Here is a 19,151-nt window from a genome sequence, read left to right on the forward strand (position 1 = left end):
AGGGTTTCCCATTAATGTACCGGGCGCTACAGTTGAATTTTCTACTGCAACTCCCCACACGCACATACACAGTGTACCCGCGACTCTTACAATGAAGGCTCGATGATTAGCTCACGGCATGTAGGCTAGGTGTAAGCAGGGACAAAGTGCTATTTTATAAGTGGGTGGTGGACCTAACATCCTCTAGGGGGGTCCGGGGGCATGCTCCCACGGGAAGATTTTTTTATATTGAAGTTAAAAGCATCAATCTGGTGCACTTTTTGAGAGCAACATTAGGATATCTATTGATACATCTCTCAGCACCCATATGAAACAAAACTGTACACAGATTTACTTTTTCTTTATGGATATTTTATTAATCACTCCCCTTTTAAACTGTATTCTTGTTTTACTGTCATATAGTATTTCATACCAGTTTTTCATTTATTCTCTTGTTTTTTTATACCTATAATGATCATATAAAAAGGTGTGCCTTGGACATACTGGTTTACATAAATGGTGACCAAACAATTTGAATCCCACTGAGATAACTTAGACTAAAGTGAACAATCTAAACACTCAGAGTCCTTTAGCTCACCTGAGTCTCTCAGTCTGACAGGAGAGGACTTTCCCTCCACATTGTTGTAAAAACAGCTTCTAATATCCGTTAGTTAAGTTATCCGGTTTTTCAGCAGTTTATACCAGGCTCAAACATAATACACCAGCAGTTATGTGTGCAAGTGTATCACATGATGATGTCCAATACATTTCAGTTTGCTGACAAATCTTTCTTTCTCTTCCGTCTTCCTTATAATACAAAACACTTTTAGGTAGGAGCTTTGCATTTTCAGCTGACTGCCACTTCAGTGATTGTTTCTTTAGTTCATACACTTTGACAGAGGGAAACATCTCCTCACTTCCTCTCAGGAAACACATTCTACCAGTAAAACCTTTTCTTATAAGATCAAATATGTATTAACCTTAGTTTTCAATCAGCGCCTTCAATATCTGGATTAAGATGGGGAAATACGTGTTTTTATATATATATATTAGTGCTGTCAAAATGATCGCGTTAACGGCGGTAATTAATTTTTTGAATTAATTGCGTTAAAATATTTAACGCATTTAACGCATGTGCAGAATGTCCCGCCCCATACGTGCCACCAGTGGCAACGCTGGGGTAGGCTACACCCATACCAAGAAATGGCTTAGCCCCACCATGAAAAATGATGTTAAAGTAAGCAAAATAAAGTCTGCCAACTCGCGGAGTAAATTGCACAGACAGCAGTTAGTAAGATTGATTTCAGTAGCCACGGTTTTGAAATATACTTTTGCTGTAGTACAGGGCAGAGCCATATAATAGTAATAATATGGCTCTGGTACAGGGGTGCACATAACTGGTACGCAGGGTATGTGCGTAATCTGAAATGCGTACCGTCACTTGTGTCACAAAGCGCATTTGGGTACCGACATACTTGTGAAGCTTTTCCAGAAGGCGGTTAGATCACCGGACGACAGAGTCGGTCTCCGTGTGCACAGACAGGGCTGCTGTTAACGTCGGTCTGTACAACGGACTTGTGCCAAAACTACGCCAACCGGCTGCGGAGGGAGACTCACCCCTTCACTGGAGAACTGCGCTAAAACAGCTGATCACAACGTTCACACTGTGGTCACGAAGTACTCCCCCCTCTTGTCGACTTTCCTGAAGTACTCCCCCGTTGATAGAAATCAACACGTAATGAATTAAGACCCCACGGTTTGATGATTGATAGGTGTGTGGGTTGTCTTTCATTTTGACATGCAGAAAAATGTTATAATAAACATAGATAGTGTATGTTAAATGGATATATCCGCCTTCTTTCATTTATCTTTCCATTCCCAACAATATACATAAATACATGGCATATTTTGGACATAGTTCGAATGGTGATTAATCATGATTAATTAATTTTTAAGCTGTGATTCATCTGATTAAAAATTGTAATCGTTTGACAGCCCTAATATATATATATATATAATATATATATAGTTATATATTTTATAATATAGTTTGGCACATTGTCAGGTGATAGTTAAGTGTGCAGATGTGTCATTCCGGTCAATATAACCATCAGATGGTACCAGCAGGTGATCAATCCTGAAGGACTAAAAACCTGATTTTGCAATTGTCCCAGCAAAAATAATAAGATTGAAGGAGGACTTACTTCATGGAGGCAGAACATGGTTTCAAACACACCCTTCTTTATCAGTTCCTCCAGGTTTTCTGATCAATAGCCATACCAAAAGCAGGAAAAATCAGCATCAGGGAACTCAAAATATCAAAACATGGTTAATTATCAATTTACATGGCTGCCTGTGAATAGTCAAAATAGAGGTGATAATATAGAGTTCTTTGAAATAAATCACACTCACCTCCTGTGTTGATGAAGGTCTGATGAAGGATGAAATGGACAATTCGGATCCTGGAGGAATAATAAATGTTGCAGTAAGAGAAAAAACCCCGGGCAGGATCCGAATGAGAAGTTTTAAACAGCATGAATAATGCCGACTGCACAGGTGTTAGTATGCACCACCCACAGACCCACCTGGCTCCCACACAGAACACAACCTTTTTACATAAAACAGTTTGGTTGAATCCACATTTCCCAGCTCCAACATACTATAATATACTCCATATATTGTGTTGAGGGCAGGACATAAGTCACCAGGGCTTGAATGAACACTTTCATTCGCGTAGACAGTGAGGTGACTGGGGATGAATCTGCATCAGCTCCAGAAAGTGTGTTCAGCCTTATTTTTAAATCAAGTTGTATTTGGCTTGTTGCATTATTGCATGGTAGGGTACACAGAGCAGCAGAGGTGGGACCAAGTCATTGGTTTGCAAGTCCGAGTCAAGTCTCAAGTCAGGATGGGCAAGTTCAAGTCAAGTCCAAGTCCTAAACTTTGACAAAACGAGTCTTTAACAAGTCATTATGTGCTTTTCCCCAAATGTAATGACATCGATCAACAGAATAATACTTCAAGTTTTATTTATATAGCACATTTATAAACGATTTTTGGTTGAGCCAAAGTGCTGTACATAAAATAAAAATAGATAATCAAACTGCTCTTTATTAGTCACATTAATAATTTAATAATCCATTTTCTCTCTGCTGGTAAAGTAACGTGTTTTCTTCTATTTTAAGGTAGGTAATGCTACCGTGATGGTTTGATTCAGAAAGAGTTTAATGTATAAGATCCCTGATATTGAGGTGACCAGAATGTTTATTTCCACTGTGTACAACATGTTAGAAGGGACCCACAATCTATCTCTATGCAAGGGATAATGTTCAGCCAGCGGTCTCTATGGGGAAGAGAACACCTGGATCTAGATCCCTCTGCAGGTGGTACTTTAACTATATTTTGATGCCAATACTTTTCTACTTTTACTTGTAACATTTTGAATGCAGGACTTTTTATTGTAACCGAGTATTCCTACACTCTGGTACTTTTACTCAAGTACAAGATCTGAACTTCTCCCACCTCTGACAATAAATCCTGAGTGGTTACCAAAAAAAAAAACCTGCTCTGAAGGTTATTTTCATTTTACAAATCCTGCACTCAGCTTTGCTTTCTCCAATATCATTGAAATGCAGCCAGATGCTGCTTCTTTTTTCGGTTTTCGCAAATGAATTGACCCACGCGCTTGCATTTAAATCCGGCTCCCCGTCTCCCTGTAGCTGGCCTGTACCACTACACCTGCTGTCTTTGGAGCATCTGCCCCCCCACCCTTCTTTCACATAATGGTATGATCCTAGTGTGTCTTCGCATATGATTGGCCGCATGTTGGCTGAGCAAAATAAAGTCCCGCCCCTGCCTGCAAGGATTCTCAGCAAGAGTAGGAGCGGCTGAAGATTCTGTTCTCCCCGACGGGAGTCTGCTCTTCTAGCGGCATCTCGCGATCTGCGTGTTGGAGACCTCTGAATTAAATTATCAAGTCACCTCAAGTCAGAAGGCTCAAGTCCAAGTCAAGTCCCGAGTCATTGGTGTTCAATTCCAAGTCGAGTCGCAAGTGTTTTGTGATTTTGTCAAGTCGAGTCCAAAGTCATCAAATTGGTGACTCGAGTCTGACTCCACACCTCTGCAGAGCAGTACTATCTGTTTAAGAAAAAAAGCAAGGAAGTTAAAGCAGTGTTGTTGCTCAAAGTTGCTGCAGACTTTCATGTGGAAGAATTTTATGAAGCAGCATTCATCTGATGCCCTCTGATCAGTGTGCATACAGGAACAAATATGCTGTTTCTTCTTAAACAAGGACTTCGGTCAGAGCAGTGATACAATCAAATCTATATGTATATGTGTATATTACCTGGTAGCCTGGGTGACAGAGCCCTTTACATCTCCACACCAGTTGCAGGAGTCAGAGACTTTGAGCAGGTACTGGTAGTCTTTGAACATCTCATTGGGAGCACGGATGCCAAAAAATATTTTGTCTTCATGTTCAATCCTCTAACACACAAAAACAGCACACACAATAAAGGACACTTTGTCTTCTTTGATTCATACAATCCTTATCAGTACATCGAGTCAGGTGTCAGATCACAGTGTTTTTAAAGAATTGTCTACGGTGTTGAGTGTATGTAAGTCACTTTGGGTAAAAGCCTCAGATAATGATATGTAATGCGTAACGGAGGCAGACTCACTTTAACTGTGATGTTTTTCTCTTCTAGCTTCTGGATGAAGGCTCTCTGTCTCTGAGCCTTCTGGTCCCTTTCATCATCCACCTGATGGGCCACCAGTACATAGTCATATGTCTTCTGGGTGGGCTGTTCAAAAAACAACATATTGTTCAACATTGTTAAGCAGCTCAAAATAAGTATTATACTTAGTTTGGTCCAGATAAAGGAAAGAGAAAAATAAAACAAATGAAAGATGTTAAACCTCAACTGTAAACAGTCAAATGCACTACAGATCTTTGCAAAACAGGTTTTGGTCAAACATCTCTGCATTGCTTAATGGAATACTCACGTCTGACTGGTCCATTTGGACATTCTATGGTGCAGCAGACTGTTACTAGAGACACTGTAGGACCATATACAGTCAGCTGAGAGAGATTTGGAAAATGTAACGTTTAATAAAATAAACTAATGTTAACATTTGACCAGGGTGAGCTTGCGCTGATATTCTTTCTGACGACCATTTGGTCCAACCTGGTATCATGGCTAGACGTGAACATGTCCCGTTGGTCCACTGGGAAATGTCAGGATGACACGATTTCACCCCCTCAAAACGTCACAGGATTGTTAACCATTGGAGAAATACCCGGATGTTGACAAGCAAGCCTCCATCACGACTTTTGGTTCACTATAACACAACATTTTGTGGAGAATACGAAGATTTGTTCAGGTCTCACCAGGGAAATGTTTATATACTACGTATGTTACTAAAGAGGTTTTGGATTGGCCAGTGTCCATGTAAAGTTATCGTCATCTCTCGGAGTGAAAACAGTATTTCCGGTGTTGCCGTTTTCATAGTAACGTGGTTGCTAGGGATGTAGCTCTCGCTGCAAAGCACGGAAATTAGTAATCTCATCACTGTCGGTTGATTTTACAGTGATATCTGCAGTACTCATCAAATAAAAAAACACCAGTGTGTCCTTACTGTAATTACACAACATTCATTGGTTTTAATTGTGTTCAATGCTTTTGTGTTTTTCCCTTTCGACGAGACAAAAATGTCCCTCTGAGTTTTGGATAGAACAAAGACATTACACTACCCATGACTTTAGCCCCGGATGCCTACCCCAGGCGACGCCCATGGTTATTCCGTGTGTGATTGCTTTTCTCTTTGGAAGTCATCACATAACGGCATTGTAATACACGGTTCGGCTGCATTAAATATTACATATCTGCCGTAGTTCTTTATTTATAGAGCCCTGATGAGAAGACATTTGGACAAACTGGAAGACCTCTGACAACAAAACTGAATGCATGCAGTGGATCATAAATATAACGCACGCAACATCTTTCATTTCTCTTCACACAATACGTCTCTTTGCAGTATCAATAGTAATTTGGCTTATTTTCATATTGATTAAATCGATAGATAGGCTTTTCTAAAACCCTTATCACAACAGCTCTTTGTATACCAAAAATAAACTTAAAATATGTTGTCGTTTTGCATCACGGTACAAAGCTGATATAATGGAACTTGTAGTTTTTAAGGATATTATTGATTTTCTTTAGAATGTAAACACTGAGTTGAGAGAATAGTCAGTGGTGTTAGGTGATGGGAGACACATCTATGGAATCAGAATTACAACATCTAACCGTTAAATGACTGAAATTCATTGTTCAACCTATTTTAAGGAAATAAATAAAGCTTCGCCAGTTTGGGTCCTTATCACAACTGATCAAGATGGCCAAACAATTCTCTGCTCAGAGGGCCTTGCAAATGATTTAGGAAGAGAGAACCATTTGATGATGATGTAGAGCAGGGGTGCCCAACAAGTCGATTGCGATCGGAGATTCCGAGTCGATCGCGAGATTTGTCTAAAAATAGAACAACAATATTCTGTTTTATCGTTAATGTTCTATAACCAGGGGTGCACATAACTTTCTCAGTGAGGTGCTCAGATGAGTACCTGGAGTCAGTGTTTGGTACTCCAACTTCTGGCTCCACTCAAAGTTATTTGATGAAGCCCTCTGTATCGCGAACGTCAACCGGGGGGGAGGGGGGGGCTAGTGGAGTACTTCATGACCACAGAGCTTGAACGTTGTGATCAACTGTTTTAGCGCAGTTCTCAGAAGGGGGGGGGGAGAGTCTCCCTCCGCAGCCGGTTGGCGTAGTTGTGGCACAATTCCGTTATACAGACCGACGTTAACAGCAGCCCTGTCTGTGCACACGGAGACCGACTTTGTCGTCCGGTGATCTAACCGCCTTCTGGAAAAGCTTCACAAGTACGTCGGTACGCAAATGCGCATTGTGACACAAGTGACGGTACTCATTTCAGATTTTTGCCGTGCATGCGTACCAGTTATGTGCACCCCTGTCTATAACATAATCTTCCTGTGCCAGAATAATGCATGTGAACGCATCAAAGCTTTGTGATTGACGTGACCCCAGGTGTCGGGGCGTGGCCGGTGGGCAGTGGGCACTATTTCACTGACGTTGTCCGTGTCAACAGGAGTGACAGTCCGCACACACACAAGACCGCAATTATGGCAGAAGCAAAAAAGCCCAAAATATATAATTTTCACTCCGAGTGGGAGGATGATTATTTTTGTCCATCCATCCATCTTCTCCCGCTTATCCGTGGTCGGGTCGCGGGGGCAGCAGTTCCAGCAGAGAGCCCCAAACTTTCTTTTCCCTGGCGACATCAACCAGCTCTGACTGGGGGATCCCAAGGCGCTCCCAGGCCAGCGAAGAGATATAATCCCTCCACCTGGTCCTAGGTCTACCCCTTGGTCTCTTCCCAGCTGGACGTGCCTGGAACACCTCCCTAGGGAGGCGCCCAGGTGGCATCCTAACTAGGTGCCCGAACCACCTCAACTGGCTTCTTTCGACGCGAAGGAGGAGCGGCTCAACTCCGAGTCCCTCCCTGATGACCGAACTTCTCACCTTATCTCTAAGGGAGACACCAGCCACCCGGCGGAGGAAACCCATCTCGGCCGCTTGTATCCGCGATCTCGTTCTTTCGGTCATGACCCATCCTTCATGACCATAGGTGAGGGTAGGAACGAAAATGGCCCGGTAGACAGAGAGCTTTGCCTTCCGGCTCAGCTCCCTTTTCGTCACAACGGTGCGGTAAAGCGACTGCAATACCGCTCCCGCTGCTCCGATTCTCCGGCCCATCTCACGCTCCATTGATCCCTCACTCGAGAACAAGACCCCGAGATACTTGAACTCCTTCACTTGGGGTAAGGACTCATTCCCTACTTGGAGTGGACAGTCCATCGGTTTCCTGCTGAGAACCATGGCCTCAGATTTGGAGGTGCTGATCCTCATCCCAGCCGCTTCACACTCGGTTGCGAACCGATCCAGTGAGTGCTGAAGGTCGCAGACCGATGAAGCCATCAGAACCACATCATCTGCAAAAAGCAGTGGTGCAATCCTTAGTCCACCGAACTGCAGACCCCCCCCCCCACGACTACGCCTCGAAATCCGATCCATGTATATTACAAACAGGATTGGTGACAAAGCGCAGCCCCGGCGGAGGCCAACCCTCACCGGAAATGGGTCCGACTTACTGCCGAGGACCCGGACACAGCTCTCGCTTTGGGAGTACAGAGATTGGATGGCCCTGAGTAGAGACCCCCTCACCCCATACTCCCGCAGCACCTCCCACAGTAACTCCCTGGGAACCCGGTCATACGCCTTCTCCAAGTCTACAAAACACATGTAGACCGGATAAGCGTACTCCCAGGCCCCCTCCAGGATCCTTGCGAGAGTAAAAAGCTGATCCGTCGTTCCACGACCAGGACGGAATCCGCATTGTTCCTCCTCAATCTGAGGTTCGACAATCGGCCTGACCCTCCTTTCGAGTACCTTGGAGTAAACTTTCCCGGGGAGGCTGAGTAGTGTGATGCCTCTGTAATTGGCACACACCCTCTGATCCCCCTTTTTGAAAAGGGGGACCACCACCCCGGTCTGCCACTCCTTCGGTACCGTTTCCGACTTCCACGCAACGTTGATGAGACGTGTCAACCATGACAGTCCCTCAACACCCAGAGCCTTCAGCATTTCCGGGCGGATCTCATCCACCCCCGGGGCTTTGCCACTGTGGAGTTGTTTGACGACCTCAGTGACCTCCCCCCGGGAGATTGGCGTTGATCCCCCGTCATACTCCAGCTCTGCCTCTAACATAGAGGGCGGAGTTGTCGGGTTCAGGAGTTCCTCAAAGTGTTCCTTCCAACGTCCCAACACTCCATCAGTTGAGGTCAACAACGTCCCATCCTTACTGTACACAGCTTGGATGGTTCCCTGCTTCCCCCTCCTGAGGTGTCGGACAGTTTTCCAGAACAACTTTGGTGCCGCCCGAAAGTCCTTCTCCATGTCTTCTCCGAACTTCTCCCACACCCGCTGCTTTGCCTCGGCCACGGATGAGGCTGCTGCCCTTCGGGCCTGTCGGTACCTTGCAACTGCTTCGGGAGTCCCCCGGGATAACAAATCCCTGAAGGCCTCCTTCTTCAGTCGGACGGCTTCCCTGACCACCGGTGTCCACCAGGAGGTTCGAGGGTTACCGCCCCTTGAGGCACCTAAGACCTTGAGACCACAGCTCCCCACCGCGGCTTCGGCAATAGAGGCTTTGAACACCGACCACTCTGGTTCAATGTCCCCAACCTCCACAGGAATGCCCGAAAAGCTCCGCCGGAGGTGTGAGTTGAAGGCCTCCTGAACTTGGGCCTCCTCCAGACGTTCCCAGTTCACCCGAACTACACGTTTGGGCTTACCAGGTCTATCCAGAGGCTTCCCCCGCCACTCGACCCAACTCACCACCAGATGGTGATCAGTTGACAACTCCGCCCCTCTCTTTACCCGAGTGTCCAAAACATACGGCCTCAGGTCCGATGATACGATAACGAAATCGATCATGGACCTTCTGCCTAGGGTGCTCTGGTACCACGTACACTTATGAGCATCCTTATGTTCGAACATGGTGTTTGTTATGGCCAATCCATGACTAGCACAGAAGTCCAGTAACAAACCACCACTCCGGTTCAGATCAGGGGGGCCGTTCCTCCCAATCACGCCCCTCCAAGTGTCTCCATCATTGCCCACATGTGCGTTGAAGTCTCCCAGCAAGACTAAGGAGTCCCCTTCAGGAGCCCCATACAGGACTCTTTCCAGGGTCTCCAAGAAGGCCGAATACTCTGAACTGCTGTTGGGTGCATAAGCACACACAACAGTCAGAGTTTTCCCCCCCATAACCCGCAGGCGTAGGGAGGCGACCCTCTCGTCCACTGGGGTAAACTCCAACAACGAAGCACCTAACCGGGGACTTGTGAGTATCCCCACACCCGCCCGGCGCCTCACACCTTGAGCAACTCCGGAGAAGAATAGAGTCCAACCCCTATCCAGAAGTAAGGTTCCAGAGCCGACGCTGTGCGTAGAGGTGAGCCCAACCAGATCCAACTGGTACCGCTCCACCTCCCGCACAAGCTCCGGCTCCTTCCCCCCCAGAGAGGTGACGTTCCACGTCCCCAAAGCCAGCTTCTCCCGCCCGGGTCTGGTCCGTCGAGACCCTCCGCTTTCACTGCCACCCGTCTGGCAGCGCACCCGACCCCATCGATGTTTCCCGTAGGTGGTGGGCCCGCGGGACAGAGAAGCGGAGGTGTTGCCCACGTTGCCTTTTCGGGCTGGGCCCGGCCGGGCTCCGTGGCAAGCCCGGCCACCAGACGCTCGATTATTTTTGTATCTATTCCAATTCAAAGTCCACCTGTCTCCTCTGCAATGCGAGCGTGGCTTTATCGAAGAAGGGTAATTTAGGAGCGGCATTTCAAAACAGTGCACAAATGCTACAAGACGGAATTCCCTCCTAATTCTGCCCTACGCTCCCAAAAGGGGAGGGGCCTGAAAGGACAGCTAAATGCACAGCAGTCCATCTTCACCAGGCCCAACAACAAGAGCAAGGCTGCTACCAGAGCATCTTATCGTGTCAGTCACGTTCTTGCGAAACACATGAAGTCTTTCAAAGACGGCGACGTTGTGAAAGAAGCATTCCTGGAGGCTGCCGACGCGCTTTTGGGGGACAGTAAAAATAACAGTAGCATTTCAACAGGTTTTTGATATAATAAAAACTCAAGTTAGATACCGGTATTAATCAGCTGTAAGTTTTAGTTTGAACTTATTCATTATAATTATTGCACAAAATGGTATAAGAATGCAAACATTAAGATCTGTTCTGTTTAAATTGATTATAGTCTATTATCAATTCAGGTTAAGAAACTAGTGTTGCTTGCATCCTATTTTAAAAAAGGCATTTATTTTTATAATCTACTAAAATGCAACAAAAAAAGGGTTTGATTCTATTAATTTTGTCTTTTTTATTGCACTTTGGCAGCAGATTCCTGTGTAGCTTCAGATCTGAGTTGTCTTATTAGTAAGCCTCATTTATACTTTTGGAGCAACACTATTTTTATATAATGGCAAAGAAAGGGTTCAGAGTCTTTTCTTTTTTTCCTGTGTCATATGTGGCAGCACTGTTCAATGTTTCTTGACAACATTACCGTATCACAGTGCTCTGAGATTTGTTACTAACTGTAAAGCACTTACTCATCACTGTACCCTGTATGCCAAGGCAGGTCTGCCTTCACTAACTGTACGGAGGCTCAGTCATTGGTACATGTTCATTTATAAAGCCATGTTGGGTAAACTACCTTTTTATATCTGCTCTCTGACCTCTCGACGAATTGAAAGTACGCATTGCCTGAGATCTCATGATGTTGTTTTATTAAATGTGCTAGGACTGTCTTAGGGAAGAAAGCTTTTAGTTGTGCAGCTCCACTAAATTGGAACAGTCTGCAAACCTGTTTAAAACTGAGCACTTTGGTTCCCCTGCATCATTTTAAAACTCGGCTGGGTGACATGCCGTTTGATACTCATGGTACCTGTCACTGTAAATAGAGTTTTGTAAACTGTACCCTGTACATTATGTTGTATGTCATCCTTATTGTTGTTCTGTTGTTTTTATGTTACATGTGTAACTAATGTCCTGCAGGTCACCCTTGAAAAAGAGATATTTTGATCTCAAGGGGCTTCACCTGGTTAAATAAAGGCTACAAACAAACAAACAAACAATTACCCACTGTAGTATGTGACGTGTGAATAAACTCCAACTCTGTATCAACAACACTGTTGTGTAACTTCAGTTAAATACTTGTATGCGTGTAGATTAGAAAGAGGTAAGATAAAGGATCTGCAGTATTTTATGAAGTATTAATCGTACAAAGGTCAGTTTTATACAAGTAGAAGTGTGTATTTACCTGGTAGTAGGCTGTCAGTAATAGCTACGCCTCTATTTGGACTGGTAGATCTCGGCAGACTGGCAACTTTAAAAGTAGCTCTCGGTTCAAAAAAGGTTGGGCACCCCTGGTGTAGAGCATAGGTCAGTAACAGGAGGACCGCGGTCCGGACCCAGACGCCGACCTATACGAACCCATAATCAATACATTAATAGGGGATTTCAATTTTGACAGGGCGATTCTATTTTAACCGCTGCCGACAGGGGGCGCCCCTCTTTAAACCTGACAGGCTTTTAGCTGTCTCGCAGGACAGAAAGGATATTTTTTCCTGTTGATCCGAACAGGGAATTCCAGGCCTTGGTGAACCAGAACAAGTGGGATCAACGCTTCTCTGGTGTCGACCCAATGGGTACATCCAGTGGGGCATGATAATATGTATTCAGGCTCTGCATAGCCTGCTACCCTGCTAGGGAGTTACCGGTGTTACGGAGAAAAGACACAGAGTTTACCGGAGAAAGAGACAGGCATTACATTGCTGTCCCTGCAGCCACTAAAAGATACTGCCACAGACAGAAGACAGATGAGAGACATTTGCATCAGTTTCCCGGTGAGTGGGTTGAGGAGAGCTAGCTGCTAACGGAGCTAACAGCTGTCCGATTGTCAACTCCGGGAAAAGCCAACAATCAGACAAATCTCTAGTGACAACAACAACAAAACATGCCGGGAAATAATCCAAAACAGAAGAAAGACGAGCAAGAGAATGAAGAAGATAAAGGGAAGATGAGGCTCGTAAGTCAAACAGCTTGCCGGAAATGAGCCACCTGACAATAAAAAAGAGGGACGTAACGATGTAACAAATGTCAATAAAACAGCAGATAAAGACTCCTGGGTATGTAATATCTGCCAAGTCATATTCAGTGAGGTTAGCACAAAGATACTAGAATGTGAAAATTGCAATAAACACACATGTGCAAAATGTCTGAAACTACCAAATGCACAGTATGCACACAGCGTGACGACTTGATGTGGCTGTGTAGTAAGCAATGCCAGGATAAAACCTGCAAGGCCCTGAAGGATTCAAAATCAGAGGAACTGTTGGAAAACAATAAACAACAAGAAACAATTTCATCACCTGAATTAGTAAAAAGATTGGACGCACTAGAGGAGATGATAATTAAGCAAGCAGAGAAACAACAAATCTACACCAGAGAGCTTATCGCACAGCTCATCTCCCAAGACATACCGGTGAGCCCACCTAAGGAGGGAGACAGTTACTCTGTAACTGGAGCCCACCTAAGGAGGGAGACAGTGACTCTGTAACTGAGGATGATACTTCACCTACGTAGTCAAATGTTGTCAGCAATCAGGGAGTTTACGAGAGAACAACAGTCAGAGAGCAGAGAAAAAAACATTGTTATACACTAGGGGTGTAACGGTTCACAAACATTTCGGTTCGGTACGTACCTCGGTTTTTAGGTCACGGTTCGGTTCGGTACGTTTTCGGTACAGCAGAAAAAATTATCACAAAACATAATATATATTTTTTTAATTATTATTAAACTGTGAATAATGTATTCACTCAAATAAATACAAAATATAATAAAATAAACATTAAGGTGCAGCATTTCGATAAACTGAAATAATCTGTATTTGAACTTTACTGTACTAGTACTCACAAAACATAAACTATTAGTTTAGGGTTTTTAATTATTATTAAACTATGAATATTCACTCAAATAAATATAAAATATAATCAAATGAACATTAAGGTGCAGCTTTTCGATGAACTGAAATTATCTGTATTTGAACTGTACTGTACTAGCACCTAAGCAGCCAGTTTGACATTATGACTTGCTGGTCATTGTATTTTCATGTTTTTTTAAAGAAAAATGTACTTGTCCACATTGCTTGCCGAAAGGGCAGATCTGCTGGCACTAGCAATGTCTCCTGCCGTGGAGAACAGCCTCTCGCTCGGGACAGAGGTAGCAGATACAGCCAGGTAGCGCTTTGCTAACATGGCAACATACGGATATTTGCCGTTTGTAATAGCTTTGGCTCGGTCTGAAGTTTTTGCGAGTGGTGGAGGCTTAAATGCTAGTGGGAGTTGGGTTTGCACTTCAGTCTTTTGGTACCGGTGATATTCACGTTCGGGTGATGCCTTTTCGAATGAGTGTGCAAGTTTGATGTATTGCCAGCCGCGTAACCAATGTTAGTTGAACAATGCCGACAAACAGCTTTGGTTCGGTCCACCTGTCTTTGTCCGTCATCCTTGTACGTAACTGCGAAACCAAAATGTTCCCAAACCGGAGACTTCAATGATGCTGGAGGATTTTCGAGCTCAACTTTATCTGCGTTCGCCATTTCGACAGTTCCTCAAATTACTGATTACATTTGAACGCATCCCTCTGACCAGCTCGTCCAATGAAATGACTTGCTCGCTCTATGACGCGTTGATCACAATGGGTGCAAATTACTCTGAATGCTGCGACGCAGCACCTGAGATTACTTCCAAAAAGTTGTTCACGTTCTCAATTGTTTACGTTTAAAGTTATATGCGTTCGGTACACACGTGTACCGAACCGAAGGGCCCGTACCGAATAATTTCGGTACGGGTACGTGTACCGTTACACCCCTATTATACACAGATTACAAGAAAGTGAGGACGAAAATATAGATGCCAGGAAACGGCATGATGAAGATACGATAAACGATCTGATAAAAAACGAGTTGGAAATCGAAGGGGTTTTGGCATCAAAGGTGATACGCCTCGGGACTCGAGAACCGGAAAAAAACAGACCAATGCTGATTACCACAAATTCCACTTTCGAGAAAGGAAAAATAATGTCAAGTCTCCACAAATTGAAGAATGCATCAGAATGCAAAGTTTAAGTTACTAAGTGTGGCAAACGACCTCTCCAAAGAAGAACGGGAACAGAGGAACGACCTTGTCAGGAAAGCAAAAATCAAAATGGAAGAGGACGGAACGAACATGTGGCGGTTCAAAATACAAGGACCAGTGTGGGATGAAAGTTATTGTCAAACCAAATTAAAACAAGACAGAACCCACACATACATAAATAATAACAACTCAGAGAGTAGTAGAGGACTTTCTAAGGGCATTCAATGTCTTTAGACTAACGCAGATTCTGTTATGAATAAGAGAAATGAACTGGTAGCAAACATTGATAAAAATGACCCAGATATTATAGCTATTAGTGAAGCACTTCCAAAAAACCCACAAGTACCAATCCAGTTATGTGAATTGAACATCAGTGGATATGACATTTTCAGCAATCTAGATGAGGGTAGAAGAGGTGTCTGTATCTACACTAAATCCTACCTCAGAGCAGTACCTAAGAACTTGAAGGGCTGTACATCTACAGAATCTGTGTGGTGTGAAATACAACTCTGCAATACGGACCGTCTTCTGGTTGGATGTGTCTACCGGTCACTAAACTGTCAAAATATCGGCAACTCTGAAACTAGAAGTTTAGTTGAAGAATCTTCCTCACTAAAACGCAGCCACGTTTTAATTATGGGAGACTTTAACTATCCTGAAATTGGTTGGCAACACATACGGGCACCAGAGAGTGAAAACCACCCTGCATCCATGTTCCTTGAATGCTTGAGAGACCGCTACGTATTTCAACATGTAACAAAACCAACTCATGCAAGAGGAAACCAAACCCCACACGTGCTTGATCTAATTATCACAAATGAGGAGGGAATGGTTGAGGATCTAAGCCATGAAGCACCACTAGGAAAAAGTCACCATGACTGCCTGTCTTTCAAATGTCTATGCTACCATGAGATATGGGATAATCCAAACCGCAAGTTCATCCTTGATAAAGGAAATTATGAAGACCTGAAACAGGAAATGATTGGACAGACTGGGCACAGACCTTTGAAAACAAGGCCATGGAAGAAAAAATCCTAACAAGTTGCAAGAGGCACATCCCTATGTCATCGGGAAAAAGTAAGAAAAATTGCTCTACTCCAGAATAGATAAATGATAGAATCAAACATCAAATCAAATCAAAAAGTGCAGCTTACACCTTACAAAGGTTATCTGGTACAGAGAGTGACCGTTGTTCCTATGCAAAATTGTGCAACCAAGTTAAATGGGAGTGTCGGAAAGCTAAAAGAGAGCATGAAAGAAAAATTGCAAAGGAAGCCAAAGAGAATCCGAAAGCTTTTTATAAATATGCCAGAAGCAAGCTAAAAGTCAATGCCACAGTCGGAGATCTGAAAAAGGCTAATGGCAGCCTGGCTCAAAATGACAAGGACAAAGCCAATACACTACATTTCTTCTTTCCTAGTGTGTTCACAAAGGAGGATACCTCATCAATACCAGACTTCCAGGACAAGCTATTTAACACTACACTCAATAAATTGGACTTCACATCAAAGGACATCCATAAAAAACTATCGAACTAAGATGCCTCAAAAGCATCAGGACCGGGTGGCATCTATCCCAGGATTCTCAAAGAACTGTGTGACGAACTAGATAAACCCTTACTTACTATATTTAAAAAAATTGCTTGATGAAGGTGTGGTACCACAGCCTTGGAAGGATGGTCATGTAACTCCTATATTCAAAAAATGTGACCAAAACAATCCTGGAAACTATAGGCCCGTCAGCCTTACAGCAGTAGTATGCAAACTCCTTGAATCCTTGATGCGTGATGCTGTCATAGAACATCTTGACTCAAACAACCTATTATCAGACCGCAAACACGGCTTCGTTCAGGGCAGATCCTGTTCAACCCAGCTCCTGGCCTGCCTTGACATATGGTCTCGTACCCTGGACGAGAGAGGAAGTCTCGTTGCCATTTATTTGGATTTCCAGAAAGCATTTGATATTGTACCTCACAAAAGATTACTGAAGAAGCTCTATGGGTATGGTATCCATGGAGACATACTCACCTGGATCTCAGACTTTCTCAAAAACAGGCGACAGAGAGTCTTTGTTAATGGGAAACCATCTGGGTGGTGCCCAGTTCTCAGTGGAACTCCACAAGGTAGTGTCCTGGGTCGTGCACTGTTTGTCCTCTATATCAACGACCTACCCGATAATGTGAGCTCCATGGTCCAGATGTTTGCAGATGATACTAAAGTCTTCAAGGAAATTAAGTGTAAAGAGGATGCAGAAAAACCCCAGTCAGATCTCAGAGAAATGCAAAGATCGTCCGAGTGTTGGCAGCTCAAATTCAATGCAGCAAAGTGCAAAGTAATGCACTTAGGTTTTCTGAATCCAAAATATGAGTGATAATTCAAACACTATAAACCTATCCGAGATGCAGAATGAAAAGGACCTTGGTGTGAATGTTGATAATACCCTGACATTTAGTGACCATATCCTTCGGGCAAGTAACAAAGCGAATGGTATCCTAGCAATGATCCGCAGATCATACACTTATTTGGACTCTGACGTAGTACGTAGTTTATACATCTCTCTTGTACGGCCACTCCTCGAGTATGGGAATGTCGCTTGGTCCCCCATGTACAAAAAGGATGCTGAGCTCATCGAGAAAATACAGAGAAAGGCAACGAAGCTGGTTCCAGAACTAAAGGACCTACCATATCAAGAACGACTGCAAATTCTTAAAATCCCAAGTACCGTACTTTTCGGACTATAAGCCGCGACTTTTTTCCCCATTTTTTTTGTACAGCTAACGGCCACTAGGGAACCTCCTAAATCTATGGATTGTACAGGTAAAATTAACCACCTTTAACACTATGGGCTCTATGACCGGTCCGCACCCGCCACCTTTAAGCGGCGGGCTCCAGCAGGAAAAGCTGGAGGCCGGAAAAGAGTGAGACAGGTAGCGCACCAAAGTAAAAGTGGAACCGAGAGACAGAACGAGAGCAAGACAGACGGACAATTTAGCTGCTGCGGCTTATATGCAGGTGCGCTTTATAGTCCGAAAAGTACGATATGTATTATAGAAGGGCGAGGGGAGATATGATCGACGTTTTCAAATATCTCCACAACATCTACACAACATCATGCCCACTACAACAGGATTATAACACCAGGACTCGTGGACACTGCCTCAAGTTGAAGAAACAGTACTCAAGACTGGCTATCCGCCGCAACTTTTTCAGCCTGCGTGTGGTTGACTTGTGGAATGATCTGCCAGAAAGCGTTGTCACATCCAAGACGGTTAACTGTCTCAAATCCCGCCTCGACCATTACTGGTCAAACATCACCTTCACTTTGTGACTGTTGCCAGCATCCATAGTAAATAAAGAATCAGTGATCTACTTATTTATTTATGAGCGACTAAAAGGCCTTAGGCCTATTACAGCCATATCCTATTGATTGAAAGAGACGAGAGAGCGATACAGGGAGAGAAACACAGAAGAAGAGATGAGAGCGTGGCAGAGAGAAGCGGAGAGGAAAGTGAGTGAAGAGAATAATTAGCGATACAGGGAGAGAAGCAGAGAGGAGAGGGAACAGGCGTGTTAGCGGCAGACAGGGAGAGACAAATAATTAGACATGGCGCTCTCCAAGAAGAGGAAAGTGGACAGTGAGAACAGAGCTTTTAACCCTGAGTGGACTCATTCATGTTCATCCTGCCCACAGGGAGCACAGAGCCAGTGCGTCTCATTTGTTCAGAGACCGTGGCACTCATTAAAAGTGCCAAATCGCCACGATGAGACAAAACATAAAGTGTTTGACCAAAGTCAGAACTGAGGTCACAACAAATAATCAGTCTCAGAGCCCAATATGATCAGTCCACCAGGATCAAAATTAAAAACTAAATATCGTTCCAGGGCAGGCTAACCGAGGCTAACCAATGAGCTAACCGAGGCTAACCAATGAGCACCTGCATGTGTGTATGAGAATGGCCCTGACACCATTTCAGCCCAGATCTAAACTCCTGGCAGGACAAGCTCCAGCTCAATTCTCGCACTGAACAAAAACAAGTGAGTGAGGGACTGCAATATAAGAGGGAAAGAAAGAGAAACTTTAAAACTGTTCAATTGTTATGATGTGTAAAGACTGATATTGTTCTATATTCGTCTGAAACTGTTAAGTCATGATGTGAAACGGTTAACAAAGAAAAAGGGAAACTCAAGCTGCTGCTACACTTTATTTTATTTATCTAAAATTAAGCACTTTTAAGATGCACACATTTTCAAAAGCTATTTTATTTATTTTCTCTATTTTATTTGTAAATGCAGCCCGAGAGGAACATTACACATAGCCCCAGTATTTACTGTATA

At 43.9% G+C, this 19,151-nt stretch overlaps 1 protein-coding gene across 1 annotated transcript in view; it reads right to left on the reverse strand.

Moving 5' to 3' along the window:
* LOC117465879 (anoctamin-9-like) overlaps positions 1-19,151 on the reverse strand; it is a 58,488-nt gene that overhangs the window by 33,827 nt on the left and 5,510 nt on the right. Inside the window, exons 3-6 of the mRNA XM_034108948.2 lie at positions 4,659-4,781; positions 4,325-4,464; positions 2,392-2,441; positions 2,184-2,242 (exon numbers count right to left, since the gene is read on the reverse strand). Coding sequence (XP_033964839.1) covers positions 2,184-2,242; positions 2,392-2,441; positions 4,325-4,464; positions 4,659-4,781 — 372 coding nt within the window. The remainder of the gene's footprint in view (positions 1-2,183; positions 2,243-2,391; positions 2,442-4,324; positions 4,465-4,658; positions 4,782-19,151) is intronic.

The sequence above is a fragment of the Pseudochaenichthys georgianus genome, chromosome 3 (genome assembly GCF_902827115.2).
Source record: "Pseudochaenichthys georgianus chromosome 3, fPseGeo1.2, whole genome shotgun sequence".
In the NCBI taxonomy this organism is placed as follows: domain Eukaryota; kingdom Metazoa; phylum Chordata; class Actinopteri; order Perciformes; family Channichthyidae; genus Pseudochaenichthys; species Pseudochaenichthys georgianus.